The following is an 18,408-nucleotide window of genomic DNA, read 5'->3' on the forward strand; positions in this document are numbered from 1 at the left end:
CCCGCGCAGCTCCCCCAGCAAGCGCGCGCCCCTTCATTCTCCGGGATGGTGGGGGGAGAATGTTGCTGGGAGAGGCGTGGCCAAATCTGTACCGCAATCCTCCGCCCAGGCCTGAGGCCGGCGGACCAGGGGCGTGGGCGTGGCATCTGGTGGGCGTGCCTCGGGGGCGTGACCACTGGTGGGAGTGCCTCGGGGGCGTGGCCGCGAGCCGGTCATGTGCCGGACCGGACGCCAACAGTTCGGCGGGGGCGCGCGCGCGTTGTCAGGGCGGGCGGGACGGCGTCACCTCGCGGAGAGATCCCGGAGAGTCCTCGGGAGCGTCAGCGGGCGTCGGTGACGCGGCCGCCCCGCGAGTGGGGCGGGAGAAGCACGGCCGTGTGGTGGTCCCCGCTGCAGGAGCTCGGGGAGCCCGGGTGACCGCGGAGGTCAGTGTCTCGCCCGGGGTCCGAGGCGGGCGGAGGCGTGGGCACCGTGGCCCGAGCAGCTTCCCGGGGCGGCTCCTGCAGCCGCGGCGCTGCACCAAGTTAGTTGCTGAAAGTAACGAGCTGGTGGCGTTTGTTGCACTTGCAGTCGGGGCCCTGCAACGTGGTGGGTGGGGACCCGGGGGGCTACCTGCCCAGCCCCCCGAGCCTTCCGCCGGGTACTTCTCAGGCTTCTGCAAGTTTGTCTTACGTTTTCTTCAGCCTCGGAAGGCAGAGTGGCGGCGGAGTCACGCGTCGTTCATGTGACTACTTTTGCAAAGTACCGCGCGCTGGGTTCAACAAACCTGAAAGAAATCGGAGGGGATTCGGAGCAGTTTGCCCGTGGCCTTTGTGATTGGCAGCGTTGCCAGCCTGGTCCTGCTTTATTTTCGGGTGTCAAGGTTTTTTTGTTTTTTTTTTTTAAGCAGGCAGTATTGTGAAATCTTATTGTGAAAACAGCGTTTGCCTTAGCTGTTCCTCTTTTATAGATGGTTAATAATAGCTCCGCTTTAACCTCGGTAATAATTTTACTGAAAACTTCAGTCGGTTGTGTAATAGATGCGTTTTGGATGTAATGTTGCGAACAGTCGCATCTCTTTATTCAGCGTTTGAGAAACAGCTTGTTGATTTCAGAGCTAGCAATGTGCACCTTCCAGCCCTGGTACTAGTGAGGGTTTTTTGTTTGTTACCCTCCCCCCGTGCATTGTTATCCATATAAATTCTAAATTCCCTCAGCAGAACTGTAAACATCTTAATTTAATTACAAAATACAGCATTTAGTTTTATCCTCCAGTTCTAAGCCTAGTAGGCTGTATTCTGTCCAACATCTATAGGGAGAAAATTATCAGTAACATTGGTTTAAAAAATTGTATCTCTCCCAGGCAGAGGAAGGCGTCCCCAGCTTTGAACAACTGATATTCAAAATAAGAGTTAATTGCCGCACACAGAGTAAGTTTATCTGAAATAGTTGTGTTTCAGTGTAGGAAAGGCCTCCATCAGATGATACCATTTGCGAATCAGCAGAAATTTGTGGTGGATGGCTAATGTTTGTCTCTGGAGTCTGCTGGCTTTTGCAGGTGTTATTCTAGAATAGAACGGGTAGATAATTATCCTTAAAAATCCTCTTCTTTTAGTTTTTCCTTAAAGTGAATCGATACTGTTATAAAACTAGCCACTACTGTAAGTGGAAGAAAAGGGCCAGTCTCTTAAGTGATAACGTGGTAGTGTCTATTCAATGAATTACAGATTTCCTCTGAGATACAATTCTGCGTTGGGTCGTAATATTTTTTAGGCAGAAGAGTATTTTACTCAGAACTCCAGTGGCAACACTGCGATTACCTGTTGACATAACTGGAAGCTAAATTTTAAAACTAGTATGGTACCCCCTGAAAAAAGTTACTATAAAGTAATAAGCACATCAAGTTATGGGGCAAAGAGAGTAAGAGAGTAGGTGCACTGTTACTTGAAATGCTTTGGAACCTTGTGGAATCTTTTAAACTGGGTCTGATAGCAGACTGTTGATGACCTGTAAATTCTTTGCAGGTGTTAGTATACAGGTTTTAGTAAATGTAGCACCTCAGTTTAAACCAAATTGCATTAGTAAAGCTTCAGAAGATACAGCAGTGCATTCTTTACGGAGTATATTTATGATCCTGGTTTTATGTAAGTATTTTATATGATCTTAATCTCTAGAAATGTTGGGGTTTCCCTACATTATTTCTCCCATGGGTGCTGTTTCCGTACTGTCAGTATTAAGTAACTCAGGGTTAAGTGGCTATAGGTCTAGAGGTGGGCAAGTGTAAGAAGTTGTTTTAATGCTGTTAGTAAGAGGACATACTAAGTAACTTACTTTGAGTTTTCTAATTCATTCGCCTAGCAAGTAGGAAGTTGCTGTACGGTGAAAGCAGTTCGTAACTATGTTTTCCCATCATGTGACAATGGAAAGTAGACCACATATGGACTTGGTGTTTAAAGTTTCCCTTTAAAAACCGGACTCGGTGGCATGTTCCTTGAGAGGCTGAGGCACAAGGATTTCTGGAGATCAGCGAGACCTCACGCCTTCTCAAAAAGAAAAATTTTCCCTTTAAAGAGAAATGTCACTGTGGCATTATAACCTAAATATAACTTCTTTTGCAGAATAATTTTCAAATGTGAAATAAAATGCAAAACTTTTAAAATTCATTTTAGATTCAAAGAATTAAGCCAGGTATGGTGGCACATGCCTGTAATCTCAGCGCTTTAGAGGCTGAGGCAGGAGGACTGCTAGGATTCCAAAGCCAGTCTGGGCTACAAAGTAAGGCCCACCTGAACTGCATAATGAAACCGTGTGTCAAAAAAAAAAAAAAAAATCAAAGTTATTAAAATGTAACATTACATCAACCTGTTAGTATTTTTATTATTAAAACTTCATTTTCTATTTTTGGGGATTTATGAGCCTTTCCTTCTGCATAGCCATGATCTTTTGAAACAGTTTATATTTTCAGAATCTGTCAAGCTGAACTTCAAATCAGGGATGCACATATCAAATGTATCTTCAGATCAGGTGGGGGTTTTTTGTTTGCCTGAACTGAGAATTGACTCCAACATCTCTTGCCTGTTAAGCAGGTTCTCTGTGACTAAGCCATTCCCTAAGCCCGCCTACGTTTTGGGACAGGGTCTCAATAAGATGCTCAGGCTGACCTTGAACTTGCCATCCTTCTGCTTCAGCCTCACTGCCACGCCCAACTAAGGATTACTTCTTGATTGTTTAAAGCAAGTAAAATTTTAGCACCCGAGTTTAAATAGTTCATAAAGCAAAGTCAGGAGGCTTAATTTTCACCAGCTTTTAACAAATATTTAACTTTGCAATTGGGTATAGGTAAAATGATAAATACCTGGTGAATAGGGCTGGCCTCTGTTTCCATGACATGCTATTATGAGAAGATGGAATAGATTTGAATAAGAGAAGGTAATGTAAATGTGTCATATATAAAGTGAACAATTTAAACATTTTACAGTGTTTCTTTAAAACGGTTTATAAACTACTGTTGCATGGCACTATAATCACAGCTCTGTTATTTCTCCTCCAAAAGAATGCCTTTACTATTGTTTTTTTGTTTTTGAGACAACATCTCACTGTGTAGCCTTAGGGTAGCTTTAAATTCACTGTGTAGCCAGACTGGCCTCAAACTTGTGATCCTCCAGTCTCCGCCTCCTGAGTGCTGAGATTGCAGGTGCATACTACCATACCCAGCAGAATGCTCTTCACCGAGACACACTTACTGAGCAAGCTGGTGGAGACAGCTTCACTCAACTAAAAATGAAGTGATGTTATGTTTTTCTTTATTAGCTCTTAAAAATTGTTGTTGTTTTTTTTTAAATTGCCATGTTTTGAGTATTTCTTTTCAGTTATTGAATGTCTTAAATGAGTTGAACTGCTGGGTGTGTGGCACACACCTGTAATCCCAGTTACGCAGGAGGCTGAGATAGGATCACAGCTTTGAAGCCAAGCTGTGTAACTTACTGAGACCTTGTCTCAAAATGAAAAAAGGCAGGCAGTGCTGTTCATAGTAGAGTGCTTGCTAGCAAGCACAAGGCTCTGGGTTCAATTCCTAGTACTGTGCATAAAAACAAAGCCCCTATAATTCATATTCAGCTTCTCAGTTGTTCACAGAGGAACAGTTACTAGAATCATTGGCTTTTAATTTTAGACACTGATTTGAATTTTACAAAATACGTAGTTATTATTCCCCTTGATTGGAAGTTCAGTACTGGTTGTGGCTCTGCTTTTACACATTTGGCAAGTAACTTAAGGTCTGTGCTTTTCAGCTATTCACTCAAATCAGTGTTAGGTTCATGATGAATCTGTCTGCCACTGTCAGATTTCTAATACAATCAGAAGCTGCATTTGAGTTCTTACAAATGTCATAGTTGTGTCTGTGTACACACATGTGTTACACACACATATGTAAGTGTGTGTTCCCTTCAGAGAACTTACCTCTAGCTAGGAATAAGGTTAGAGCAAAAATTGTTTTGGTTCTAGTCACTAGTGTGTGGTCAGAGGTCAGAGTGACACCTGAAATGTGATAAACTTTCAAGGTTCATCTTGTGTGATGCTAGTGACAGGGAAGTTGATGCCAGCCCTGAGGGTGGTGATGGGTAATCTGTGCAGCTCCTCTTTTTGCTGGTATGCTAAAGGTTTCCCTCTGGTTGCTACTCTACAGACCAGGAGCATCCCCCAGAGTCAGACAACCCGTAAGCCCAGCCCTCCCCTCTTCAGAGTGAGGCTGCTTATAAAAGTTGAGTATGCTCCTTTTTATCCCCCACTCATTGCTTGGTTCACCAGAGTCTGTTTTTTGCGCCCCCCCCCCCATCAGTGGCCTTCTATTTGCCTAATTTGTAGACAGTGACAGGTCTCTTTTCTGCACTTTTTTGGCATTGCTGACCTACCCTACCTCTTGGAAACCCCTTTCTCCCTTGTGCCTACTGCTCTGTGTTCTTCTCTACCTTTGGCTTTTCTTTGCTAGCTGTTCCTCACTGGCCTTTGCCCTTAAAGGTTAGTCTTCTCCCTCAGAAAAGGGGCCTCTTTTACCCCGAAGATTTTAATGACTTTGTATGCTGATAACTCTGACTCCCACTATTTAATTTTTTTTTTTTATGCTGGGATTGAATACTGGCCCTTGAACACACCAAGCATGTGTTCAACCACCGAGCTGCCCGCTCCCCCACTGTTTAAATTCTAACCTACAGCAACTCACTTGTGCTCAGGGTGCTCTGAGCTGCTGATCCTTCCTGGATATTTGCATCTCCGCTTCCCACAGGAATCAACAGTGTGTCTACATTAGGATCAGCAGTGTGTCCTTTGTGTCCCATAGCTTGGTTAATCTCTTTGTTTGCCACCAAATGTTCAGACTAGAAATCTCATGCGCCTTTGTGATCTTGGCAGACTACTTTTCCTTCAAGGACCAATTTCAATTTCACTCTCTCTGTAGTTCCCTCCATAACTAATACAGGCAGAGAGCTACCAATTATGTGTCTCCTCCATGCGACCGCTGTGCTCACACATTGCTTCCCGACACATCTTGTGGTTATTGTTTGCATGTGTGGCCTGTTCCTGGAGGCCAGAGACTGGATTCCCATCATTGTCGCTCCTGCCAGCAGTAGGCCTTGTCATAGTAGATACCCAAGAAACATTTGCTGAATAAATTTTAATCCCAGCTCCAGGAATTATGAGCACCTGTCATGGTTACTACATAACAGAGACTCATTCAGAGGATAGATTTATTTTTATCATTTTCCTGTTGTCAGAAATTGAAGAATGTTAATTTTTTTTTTTACCTGTTAGGTAAAGGATCCAAAAATGATGTTGTAGAAGATGTCTGCTGTGTCTTTAAAGCATTAAAAAAACTAAATGAAATCCTTTAGTGAAGTGTACCAGCAAATCGAGACCACTGTGCCTTGTCCTCTGTACTTGACTGGCTAAAAACATAAAATCACTGTAATAAAATGCCCATTTCATTAGGTGTTTAAAATTTTAAAAATTCGTCAGTAACTCATAATGTCTACTATTAAGAAATGCCTTCATATCGTATGAAATTTAGAAAATGTTCAAAAAAAGACTGGTTAGGGCTAAGGGATGTGGCTTATAGAGCACTTGCTAAGCAGGGGCAGGGTTCAGTCCCCAGCACCATCAAGGTAAAAACCACTTAAAACCATTGGTAATTTCACTGCAAGGTGTCATGACCCACTGTCATCCTGATGATCTCATCCCTACTTTCTCTGGATATGTAAGACATATATGGAGATCATATGCCAACCCGTAACCTACACTATAAATGGAAGCCATCTAATCTAGCAGTGTATTGCAATCCTGTAGTTTCAGAAATTCTTCATTTTTATTCATAATGTGACATTACCAGTTATGTGAGTAAATCTTTATTAATGGGCCTTTGGTTTTTTTTGTTTTGTTTTTTTCTTTTGCCTTATAGATAATGCAACAATTAATACAAGTACTGTGAAAGTTTTAAAAGGACCAGTTAAGTGTTATTCTAGTAGTATGCAAGTGACTACAGAGTGGATTAATATAAGATTCTGTTAGCAAGCTGTGTAAAGAAAGGCATTCTGGCCACTGCTATGAGTAGTCTCTCAGGAAAGTGTAAGTGTGTAGGAGAGTGCGGGCTTGTCTGCGCTGAGAGTTTATAGAGCTCTGCAAGGGGAAGTCGGTGAACAAGGCCTGGAGCAAAGGCTGAGACTGGGCCTTACCCAGGGTGGTTATTTGTTGGGGCTTGTAATAGGGTGCAGGTCTGGGCCTCTGCCTGCCAGGGATTTGTCAGAGAATTAGTCTGCTCTTCATTTCCGGCTTGTGAGCTCAGACGCCTACCTCGGTTTTCTGGATACAGGTGGAAGCCAGACTTGGAGGGCAGGTATGTCAGCAGAGTTTGGACAGACCAAGTAGGGAAGACGTACTAGAAGCGAGGTGCATGGCTAAATTGCAGGGATTTCCTTTCACTCTGGGGATTCCCTTTCCTGACTTCCTGTTTCTAGGAGCCCATGTCTTCCTCTTTCTTGGCTTACGAATTTTGAGCCGTATCCTCCTTTAATTTCCTGAGAAATGATATATGTGAAGTAAACTTTTGTCATTGCTTGTCTAAAAGTGGATTTGGGCATGGAGTGTAGGTCAGGGTCAGCCAGCATGTGCTTAGCCTATGTGAGGCCCTGGTTCAGCTTCCACTACCTGAAAACAAAAGCTTCATTATACTCATACTTTTGATTGGCTATTTGTTATTGAATTTGGTGTTGGAAATACTTTTTTCTCTAGAACTTCATGATATTGCCTTTTTTTAACTGCTCATGTTGCAGTTGTAAAGTCCAACACATTCCGATTTCTGCTCCTTTATTAGCTGATTTTTTCCCTTCTCCCTTTTTTCTTTCCTGAAAGCTTGCAGAATTATTTCTGTCTCCAAAGTTCAGATAGGCTTTGGTAGAGTCTCTTCTCCATAGACCAGAAAGTTTTCAGAAACGTTGAGTTCTCAGTAGTCCCTGCAGTTCTGTAAAGCTTTCTTGAATTATGTATTTTCTCCTTTTCTGATTCTATATTTTTGTTTTTCTAGAACTTCTGTTGTTTGGATGCTTAACTTCGTAGAGCAATCCTTTTAATTCTTATTTTCTTTCCTGTTTTCTTAACAGCTTGAGTTTTTAGGACATACTATCAACCTTATTTTCCAACTCTCCTACTGAGCTTTTTTTTAAAAAATTTTTTTAAATCTGCAATTTATTTGGTACAGTTTCACTTTAATAGTTTTTATTATAGTTCTTACATGATATACTGCTTAGTCTCTAGTATATTGGTTTTCATTTTAAAATCTTTTCTCTGAATAATTTGCCATCTCCAGGTTGCTTTTCTCATTTGGTGTTGATCTCTCATGTTTTAGAGGCTTTATTCAGACATTTAATTGTCTTTGGATATTGGCACTGAGATAAATGGGCAGATAGAAAGGTCACTGAAGACAGATGGTAGGTGGGCCCTGTGCAGGAGCAGCCTCATCTGAGGGCTGTTGTGCTTGGCCATTTTTTGAGAGCTCCTATTGTTGCTGTCCATCCTCTACCTTAAGAGGCCACCACTTTTAGCTTCTCGAGAAGATTTGACCAGTCCCTATTGATGACGGAGTTATTTTTGACTTTTCCAGTACTGGAGGTAATGCAATCCTTATAAACATGCTTATAAAATAATCTTTGTGTTTCTATATGTAGATTTGTAGAAGTAGTTGCCCAAAGTACATGTATGTGGATTTTATTTGACATTGCCAAATTCTTGCTTTTCCCCATGTAACATATGAAATACTGCATACATTCAATTTGTATTAGCAGTTTAGAGGTGTTCATGCCAGCATTGGATAGATTTAATCTTTTTTATTTAACCTTTGCTATCTATCTAGATGGCAAAAAAAAAAAACATTGGTTTCAGTTTATTTGCGTTTAATTATCAGTAAGAATGAAATTTGTGTTTCTTCTGGGAGTTACTGTGCATATGTTTGCCCATTTGGTTATAAATGTTTTAAATTTGGCTACATTATATTTAGCTTGTGTCTTGGTAAGAAAATGTAAGAAATGTTTACAGTTACTCCAAGATCCTGATCAATACTTTCTTCTGCAAAGTTTTATATACGTTAGTGTTACAATGTTTCTCCTCCCCTCCCCCTCCCCTTTTCCCCTTCCCTTCCCCCACCACGTTCCTCTTCCTCCCCTTCCAGGGTGTCATTATGTAGTTCAAGGTGACCTTGAACTCAGTGTGTACCCAGTGTTAAGGTTGACCTTGAATTTGTGGGATCTTCCTGCCTCAGCCACCCCAGTACTGGGGTTTTAGGGGTGGGCTGTGGTTGCAGAGATGTGCGGGGATTACAAGGGTATGCCACTACATCCAACTCATTGCAGTGTTCAACTCTGACCATTTGTTTTTGAAGAGTAGGATGAATTTATTGACAGAAAGACAGCTTCTGTCTAAGACAAAAGGGGACCCGAAAGTGGGTTGCCCTACCTGCTTCTCACATGTGTTGTATTGAGCAAAGTCATGAGGTGAGGCAGGTTCAAGTGGGACAAAACTATAGTTAACTGATAGGATTACAAGTATAGTGGCCTAGGTTAACACTGATCCAATGGGAAGTCGCAAGGTAGGTGTGAGGTGGGGCAAAACTCCGTGAACCAGTAAGGTTGCAACAGGTATTGACTGGTCACATTTTAACTTTATGGCAGTTGTTAGTGTTGTAGTAGTAATAAACCTTTGGGTAATGCCATCTGTTTGACAGAGTACCTCCATATCGTGGTAGCAGCTTAGGAGATTGGTTATACTGTATTTTGCATTTGAGAACTAAGGCTTTGAGAAATTAAGAAACTTACCTAAATATCTAACATTCTTCAGTAGTACGGCAAAAAGCAAGGAGTCTCAGGGTAGAGTTCTGGCCCTCCATTACAACCCGTTGTGCGTCTCAGTCATAAAATGGAAATGATTTTCTCATTATTACTGTTATTATGGTGCCGGGAATCAAACTCACGACGTTGTGCTTACCAGACAGACACTGTGCCACTGAGCTGTATCCCTGACCCTCTCTTTTTTATTGTGAAATACTCTCTAACAGCTAACTATGTTCTTAGATAATAGCAGTGGTGTTGTTGTTGTTTTTAATCTAGACATGAACACACAAGCAGAACAACAGCTGCTCCATCATGCCAGAAACGGCAATGCTGAAGAAGTGAGGCAGCTGATAGAAAGCATGGAGAGGAAGGAAGTAATGGCTGACATTAATTGCAAAGGTGAGCACTGAATGAATTCTCTGGAGTCTACACTGTGTACCGTGTATTCATCACTAATCTTCCTGGTCTTGTATGTATAAATACCTTCTTTCCGGTGGAACCTTCCCAAGACTGGGTGAAATGTTTTTGGTCCCTTCTAAATCAGAGGAACTGAGTTCTGTTCTTAATTGTTGAGGATCTTAAACCTTCTAAGTGTGTTGGTTACTTTTCTCTGATTGCTGAGACAAAGTACCTGACCCTCAAAATTAAGAGAGGAAAAGTTTTTATTTAGCTCACAGTTTGTAGAGGTTTAAGTCCTAATCAGCTGCCCCCAAGACAGGAAAGCATAGAACAGGGACAACAGTTTAAGGTGGCAGAAGAGAGAAAAAACAACAAGAGCAAAATGGGGAGAGAAGCCTCTTTTCCTCCTTTATATTGTATGCTGGCTCTCTGCCTTCCAATGGGTGTAGCACTCACACCATCTCCCTGTCCTCCTGTTGTACAGGCTCAGGGTATTTACCAAGTGAGGACCCTGGCCCTCTGCTAAATCACCTCTAAACTCCTCAAGTTGACACAATGAACAGGATCCTAGAGCAGTAAGGACATGTCCTTCACACTCCACGATGTAGAACTGCTGAGTATCAGTCTTTACAATCCACCCCTTGTCAACTTGGCAACCAGACACATTTCTTTAAATCAGTCTCTGCATACAAAGACATGCTTATAATTATGCCTAACATGTTCTAACTATTCTGCATACAAACAAAAACAGATCCTTCTATTCACCAGAATAGAAGGTAAGTTTTCCTTTGGTGATGCTTATTCTTATCATTTCACAATTTGAATATTATAACACAGCTTAACAATCCTTAAGAACCAGTATTAAGTTTATCAACATTATATTACATTAGAACTATTCTCTTTTCTGTAGCTGATCATAGGGTTGTAGCTGGTATTTAGAACTACTTTCTCCCACTACTGATTATGTATTTTCTTGGCCTTCAGCAAGCACCTTAGCAGGTCATGGTTCTTTCCTTGGTGGAGTGACCCATACTTTCATTCCCAAAGGCTCTGGGCCATTTGTCTTTCTGCCTATGCTAGGTTTTTGTAGTTTCTCATTGACTTTATTTATTTATTGGAATGAGGAATCAAACTCAGGACCTTGTGCTTGCCAGGCAGGTGCTGTGCCCCTGAGCTGTATCCCTGGCTTCTCTCATTGGCTTTAATAACAGGACATGATAATACTAAGAGGTGCCCTAAGGGATTTCCCACATTCCATGTATATTCTTCCTTTCCTCCATTGTGGAGTAGTAGTCCAATTTCCCCTTGACAGTCTGGATCAGTCACCCCTGACAACATTGTGACTCCTTTTTTAGTTCGTTTCCTCAAAGGCTTAAGGAGACCAAAATGAGCAGGGGAAAGTCTTAGCTTCCAGTTCAGTGGTATCATTATTGTGCTTCCTGGTATAAGCCTTCCCCTTCTTTGGAACTAAGACTGCTAAGCCAGCAGAACATAAGGTCGTGGGAACAGGAAGCAAAAACTTTGCTAGTGGATCACTAGGGGTAATGGTGAGTGGTACTATTCTACTTCCACTCTTGATTCCTGGACCCATGAATCCTGGCTGTGGAGACACAGTGCCATGTAGTGGACACTGATTCAAAGCATGTACAACCTTTCAAAGTACCCTGCCCCAGCTCTATAAGCTATTGCCCCCTAGCTGTTGCTCTGTGTCTTCAAGACTATTCTACCTTTGTATCAATTCAGCCACTTCTGGATGGTGAGGAGCATGGTAAGACCATGAATTCCGTGAGCATGAGCCCACTGTCTCACTTCTTTGACTACAAAATGTGTTCCTTTTCAGAAGTAATGCTACGGGGCTGGGGATTTAGCTCAGCGGCATAAGCACCTGCCTTGGAAGCAGGCGGTCGTGAGTTCGATCCCCGGTACCGATAAAAATGAAAAAGACAAAAAAAAAAAAAAAAAAAAAGAAGTAATGCTACGTAGAATTCCATGACAGTGAATAAGGCATTCTACCAGTCCATGGGTAGTTTTGGTAGTTTACATGCAGTGAAGGCAAATCCATATCCAGCATAAATGTTTATGCCAGTGAGGACAAAGCACAGTCCCTTCCATAAGGGAAGAGGGAAGTGATCCAGTATAATCCACCTGCCACCAGATCATAGGTCGATCACTTTGGAAAATGGTGCCATATAGGGGACTCATTGTTGGCCTCTGCTGCTGGCATGTTGGGCATTCAGCAGTGACTGTTGCCAGATCAGCCTTGGTGAGTGGGAGTCCATGTTGCTGAATCCAAGCATAACCTCCATCCCTGCCCCCTGGCCACCCTGTTCATGGACCCATTGGGCAATGACAGAGGTGGTTGAAGAAGAAGGTTGGCCACTATCCACAGAACAGATCATCTTATCTACTTTATTAAAATCCTTTCTGCCGATACCACCTCTTGGTAAGGTTTACATGGGAAACATTTTTATATCCTCTCTCCACATGGAAAGGTCTACCCACATACCTCTTCTCCAAATATCTTTGTCACCAATTTTCCAGTTATGTTCTTTCCAAGCTCCTGACTAGACTTCCAAACCTATGACTACAGCCTGTGAGAATCATTATACAGTCACAGGTTGGCCATTTTTTTCTGTCAGAGAAAATGTACTGTCAAGTGCACTGCCAGAAGTTTAGCCTATGGTGACAATTTACTTCAGTGTCCTTCAGGATGTCCCAGAAATGGGACATAATGCTACAGCTGTCCACTTGCCGTTGGTACCTGCACGTGCAGAACGTGCAGAACCATCTGTAAACCAGGCTCTAGCCTTCTCTTCCTCTAACAGCTGATCACATGGTATACCCTACATGGTGCAAGTTGGAAAACAGGCATAGATATCTGGGCAACCTCCTCATGTAATTTACTTGTACTCTCTGGACCTGCCCTGACTCCATCACAAATATACTACTTCCATTTAATGATGCTGTTGGTGTGCCCGTCCAACCTTACACCTTGGTGGATCAGATAATACCCAGGCCATAATAGGCAACTCAGGTCACATGGTGACCTGGTGTCTCATGGTCAAGTGTTCAGTTTTCACTAAGACCCAGTAGCAGGCCAAAAGCCATTTTTCTAAGGGAGAGTAGTTGTCTACAGATGACAGACAGCAGAGCCTTGCTCCAAAATCCTAAAGGCCTCCACTGCAGTTCTCCTGTGGGAGCCCACTAGAGTCTTCACACAGTATCTCTACCTGCTACTGACACTTGAAGTACCTTTAGATCTTCTGAAACATATATTCTGGTGGGAGAACAACCTGCACAGTGGCCTAGACCTATTAAAAGACTTTTCTTGTTCTGGGCCCCACACAAAACGAGCAGCTTTCTGAGTCACTGGGTAAATAAGCTGGTGCAAGACACCTAAGTGAGGAATGTGTTTGTTGCTTCCAAAATCCAAATAGCCTCCCCGCCTAGGCATTGTGCCTTTTTTTAGGTTGTAGGGGAAGCCAGATGCAGCAACTTATCTTTTACCTTAGAAGGAATATCTCTACATGCGCCACACCACTGGACTCCTAGAAACTTGACTGAGGTAGAAGGACCTTGAATTTTTGTTGGATTTATTTCCCATCCTCTGACTCTCAAATGCTGTAACAAATCCAAAGTGGTTACTACCTCCTGCTCACTAGGCACAAGCAGCATAACATCATCAGTGTAAAGGACCCGTGTAATACTATGTGGGAGAGAAAGGTGATCAAGATCTGTGAGAACTAAGTTATGACAGGGCTGGCAGGTTAACTCACCCCTGAGGTAAGGCAGTAAAAGTATATATCGTTGGCCTTACCAGCAAATTGTTTGTTTGTTTATAGTTTTTTTCTCTTTAAATAAAAAAAACAGGAAAAGAAAAAAAAGGGTAGAAATAATACAGAATTTTAGAAAAGTAAACAGTAAGAAATCACTAGTTGTTAAGTTACATATTGTCATCTTAGAAACAGTTGTTCAGGTTACAAAATTAAAGCATACAAAGTGACATTCAAATAGTGACACTGCCAACAGTTCTGCTCAATGATCCAACAAAAACTTAGTAATATGGTTGTCAGTCCTACACACTTGTTTTTTATCTTAAAGAGGGTAAGATTAAACATATCAAAACGGAACAAAACAGTTCATAAACAAGTTAAAGAAACACAGATTTCAAAGCAAGTCCACTGGAGATCTTCACTGTCTATCTTATTGTCCCTAGTTTTCTTCCAAATAGTTGTCCTCATCTTTACACACATTGAATACATACTGCATATTATAGAACTAATCAAATCATTACAGGATGATGAAGGCTTTTTAGGTCTTCAAGACCTGACACTGGGGAAGTCAATAATGACTACCAGAATGTCTCTCATTCTCTTTGTAGTAGCTGTCTGTAAGGACATATGCTGAAGTTGAACTTAAGATATTAGACTAATATCACTCTGAACAGTGAATAATAGTATTGCTAGATTTTATATCATAATGTTACAGAATTAGCATTGGATTTCTTAGTGTCTCTTCTTCTTCAGAGTATATCTGTTCATTACATCATGCATTATATAATATTCTCGTAAATAGTTTTAAAAAGTCTTCCCATGTGTGAATTTCTACATGTATATCTATCTTCTCTGTATTATAGGAAAAACAGATCATAGCAAGACAGCAAAACAAATTCCTAGAAAAACATGCAATGAAAAAGACACATAAGACCACAATATTAGGTGATCTACCGTAGTTACTATGCTTTCTCTTATTTTCAGTAGACTTGTCCACATCATCAGGCTTAAGATAGTTAATCATAGTATTATATAGCTATTTTTATAAAAACACAACTTTGAAGACATTGTGGTGGTCCTTATGACTAGGTACAGGGAATAAGGTATTTGTCAAATCAGTAGCTGCATACCAAGTACCAGGAGATGCATTCATCAGCTCTAGCATGGAAAGCACATCTGCCACCACAGCTGCAATTTGAGTCACCACTTGATTCAGGTTATGGTAATCTACTGTCATTCTCCAAGATCCATCCATCTTCCACACTTATCAAATGAGAGAATTTAAAGGAGTTTTGGGGCCACCACACCTATATTCTTCAAGTCCCTGATGGTGGCACTAATCTCTGGGATCCCTCCAGGAGTGCGATACTGTTTTTTTTTGATTTACTGTTTTACCAGGCAAAGCCAAGTCTAATGGATTCCATTTGGCCTTCCCAACCTTAATAGCCCTCACCCCACAGGTTAGAGAACCAATGTGAGGATTCTTCCAAGTACCAAGTATATCTATCCCAGTTACACATTGCGGAATAGGGAAAATGATCTATTGGACCTACTGTGAGTTGGACCTTTTACAGAAAGCTGCAAAGGTGAACCCATAGCATACATTTTATTTTGCTTTGTTTTGTTTCTTCCATGCTGGAGATTAAACTCGGGGTTTTGCACATGCCAGGCAAACACCCTACCACTGAGTGACATCCTCAGGCTTTTAAAAATTTTTGAGACAAGGTTTGATTAAATTGCTGAGGTTACCCTCAAACTAGCAATCCTCCGGCCTCGGCCTCTCTGGTAGCTGGGATTAGAGGCATGCATCACCAAGCTTGGCTCTTTTATTTCTTTTTTCCTTCTCTTGAAGATATTGCAGTTGACTCAGCAGTTATGAGGGTTTTCTATATGCCTAGCGTGTGAGGTACCTTGGAGATAATGAAGAAGAGACAAACAAGATCTCTGCCCTTTTGAGATTAGTCTACTAGATTACTAGATCAGAGCAGTCTGCATTACAAAGTAGGCGTCAGTATGTAAGTTTAGTGCCGTGGGACCATGGAGGAGAGGTACGGAACTGGAATTTGGAGGATAGTTTCTGGGAGAAAATGGTTCTAGGGTGGGATGTAAAATAGTGTGTAGGAGTCAACCAGGTGAAAGTAGAGAAGTGAGAGGTTCCAGGCAGAAGCAGCAGTATGTGCTGAGGCCTGAGTAGGGAAGGGAGGCAGCACATGTGGCCAGGGCCCATGGTGGGTGGGGCAGGAGCAGCCAGATGATGCTGTGCCTTGCAGAGCAAGGTTACAAATGTATTACAGCCTCGCATCCAGATACTCAGAGAAAAACAACTTACTCTCTAAGGTGGTCTGGGATTTTCACAAGTTCACATTTGAGAAGTGAGGTAACAGGGACAAAAGGTCTTTGGTTGTCTCAGTTTTAGGCTTTTATCAAAAGGGCTACTATCTCTCCTTCCCCCACGGTCTTCCCTTACCTGGCATTTATGTAAAGGTGGGCCTTGCCGTGTGTTCGTGTGGTGAGGACAAAGTGTCTTCAGCCCCATGAGGCAGCCTTTGGTTCCTCAGTGACCTCTGTCTTCTCCGTCCTTAGGCTGAGGTGAAGTTTAGGTGTGATGTTAAACCCCTGCCGCTCAGTCTATCACACAATCCTGGTGGTTCTTGGCTATCTCAGACACCTGGGCTCTTGTTGGCTTCATGTCACCCTGAGTCTTTGTCGCATCTTCATCTGACACCTGCTGCAGGCTTGGTGGTCCAGTCAGTCAAACACCTTGTCTTAGAGCCAGGGCAATGGTAGCTGCCTGGTCCAAGAAGCTACAAGTCTGAGAAAAAGTGAGTGAGTGAGAGAGATAGAGACACAGACACCTGTGATGCAGCCCAGTCCAAAGCTAAAAGGGCTAAAAGCCACCTTGAGAGGTGCCAGTCAAGTCGGTACACAAAGACTAAAGAATTTTGAGTTTGTTACTGGCAAGAGCAGTAGCAAAAAAAAAAAAAAGCAAAAACAAAACTCGACAACATACCCATTCAAAAAAGGTTACTCCCTTGGGAGCTTCCAAATTTTGCTTTTTGGTTCCATCTGGGCTCCCAGTCCACTGAAAGGTGCTGTATATACTCAGGGTAGGTCTTCCCCATTCAGTTTGCTGACGTACGTACCAACGTTTTCTGGAAACATCCTCTCGACATGTCAGAAGTAGTTCTCTGGACATCCCTCAGCTGGTTATATTGCCTACCAAAATTAACCATCACGCTCCTCTCTGGGCAGAGTGACATGTGGGAACGGATTGGAAGTTGGGAGTCTAGAGTGGGTCCCCTGAGCTTTCCCTGTGGCTGTGTTTCAGATTGTGTGTCATCTTGCATGTGAGTGTGTAGTCAGGAGTTGCAAGGAGAACAATTACATACAAAACACATAATTTATAGTATTATTTTTAATGGTCTCTCAATGAGTCAAATAGAAAGTACAGGGAATCTTTCCACAACACTAAAGACCTAGAAAATCCAGCCGAGGGCCTGGATCCCATGGCAATAACCTGTATGAGTTCAGCTGTAAACCTAGAGCCCATGACAATGATTCATGCAAGTCTGTCCCACAGATCTGCGCTGGGAAGGCCCAAAGGTGGGTGGTGGAAACTACTGAGTCTATGCCAGAGGGATGAAGGATCTGTGCCAGTAGGCCAAGGGTTCTCTACTGGAGCCAAGAAGCAGTGCTCAAGGTAGGGATCAGGGCTTCCCTGAGAAGTACCACAGCCATCCTCAGAGACAGTGAGATTCAGAGCTCCTCCGACAATGAGAACAGCTGAGTACTTATCAGCAGCCAGCATGACAAGCTTCTCCTGGAGAGTAAACAGCACACATCTTCCCCTCTAGAGCCAAAAAGCAGTGTTAAAAGTAAGGACCAGAGCTCCTGCAAAGTGAATTGCAGCCATTCTCAGCAACAAGAACCCGAGCTTCTCCAATGATAACAGTTGAATTCATATTTGGGAAGCTGGCGTGACAAGCTCTTCCAGGAAAACTAACAGCTCCAAACACCACCACTGAGGTGTTTGGAGCTGAGAACTGACAGTGTTACTCTTCCTATCCATATCTCCTTTTTATGAGTGGGACATCCACACTCAGCACTATGCTGATTCAGTTCAGCTGGTATTTAAGTTGACCACCAGTTACCAGTTTACTACAGGGCACTAAGACAGGTCTTTTCCCAGCATCTCAGACATAGCTTACGTGTTCTTCCATGTCTCCTGATTCTCTCACTTCCAGGGCTTGAGATCAGAAACTATACGTCTCATCTTGTCTTTTTTTCTCCTACAATCCCTGTGTCCCAGGAAGAGCAGCCTTCAGATGGGTATATAGATATTTTATTCTTCTGTGACATTCTCCAAGGATAGCGTGCCTCATGGGAAAGGAATGTTATCTTTATAGTCAGAGAGAAACTAATCTGAGTGGTCTAAAAACTAATAGTCTGAGTTGGTGTAAAGGAATTTAAAACCCCTCCATCCTTCAAAGGCTGTTAGTCTTTACTTCAGGATTCTGTGTGGAATGCTAAAAATATTTGATCCTCATCAATGACTCTCTTCTGTCTACCCCGCCTTGATCCATGGTAGCCTCCGGCTGATTACTGGAACGTCACCTACTTGGAAATGTGAAACTGAGAAATATGTTAATGTTTTTTCAAAATGTCACCTTGTTATACCTGTTAGGGAAGTTTGAAGGGTTTATGTAGAAGAGGGACATAACCAGATGATACACAGGCGTGCGACCAAAGGGAATGGGCAAGAATGGACATGTAGGAATTTTGTGTTTCCATGTGGCAGCTCCTTCCTGGCATTTCTTGGTTTTCTTATTTGTGTTTCTCATCCTGAGATTATTGGGAAGATGGTATAATGTACTATAATTCTCCTGCAA

The 18,408-nt window shown here is 42.4% G+C and overlaps 1 protein-coding gene across 4 annotated transcripts in view; it reads left to right on the forward strand.

The window, feature by feature from the left end:
- The first annotated feature begins 260 nt into the window (after positions 1-260).
- Osbpl1a (oxysterol binding protein like 1A) overlaps positions 261-18,408 on the forward strand; it is a 182,704-nt gene continuing 164,556 nt past the window's right edge. For 2 of the 4 annotated variants that reach the window (XM_013157121.3, XM_063231830.1), the window contains exons 1-2: positions 262-425; positions 9,624-9,746. In XM_013157121.3, coding sequence (XP_013012575.1) covers positions 9,626-9,746 — 121 coding nt within the window. In that variant the 5' untranslated portion in view covers positions 262-425; positions 9,624-9,625. Of the gene's footprint in view, positions 426-9,623; positions 9,747-18,408 lie in introns of those variants that run through there. The other 2 variants (XM_003474108.5, XM_013157122.3) reach the window with 2 other exon arrangements.

Source organism: Cavia porcellus, unplaced genomic scaffold (assembly GCF_034190915.1).
Source record: "Cavia porcellus strain 051 isolate PalLab524CR breed Dunkin Hartley unplaced genomic scaffold, mCavPor4.1 scaffold_20, whole genome shotgun sequence".
Lineage (NCBI taxonomy): Eukaryota > Metazoa > Chordata > Mammalia > Rodentia > Caviidae > Cavia > Cavia porcellus.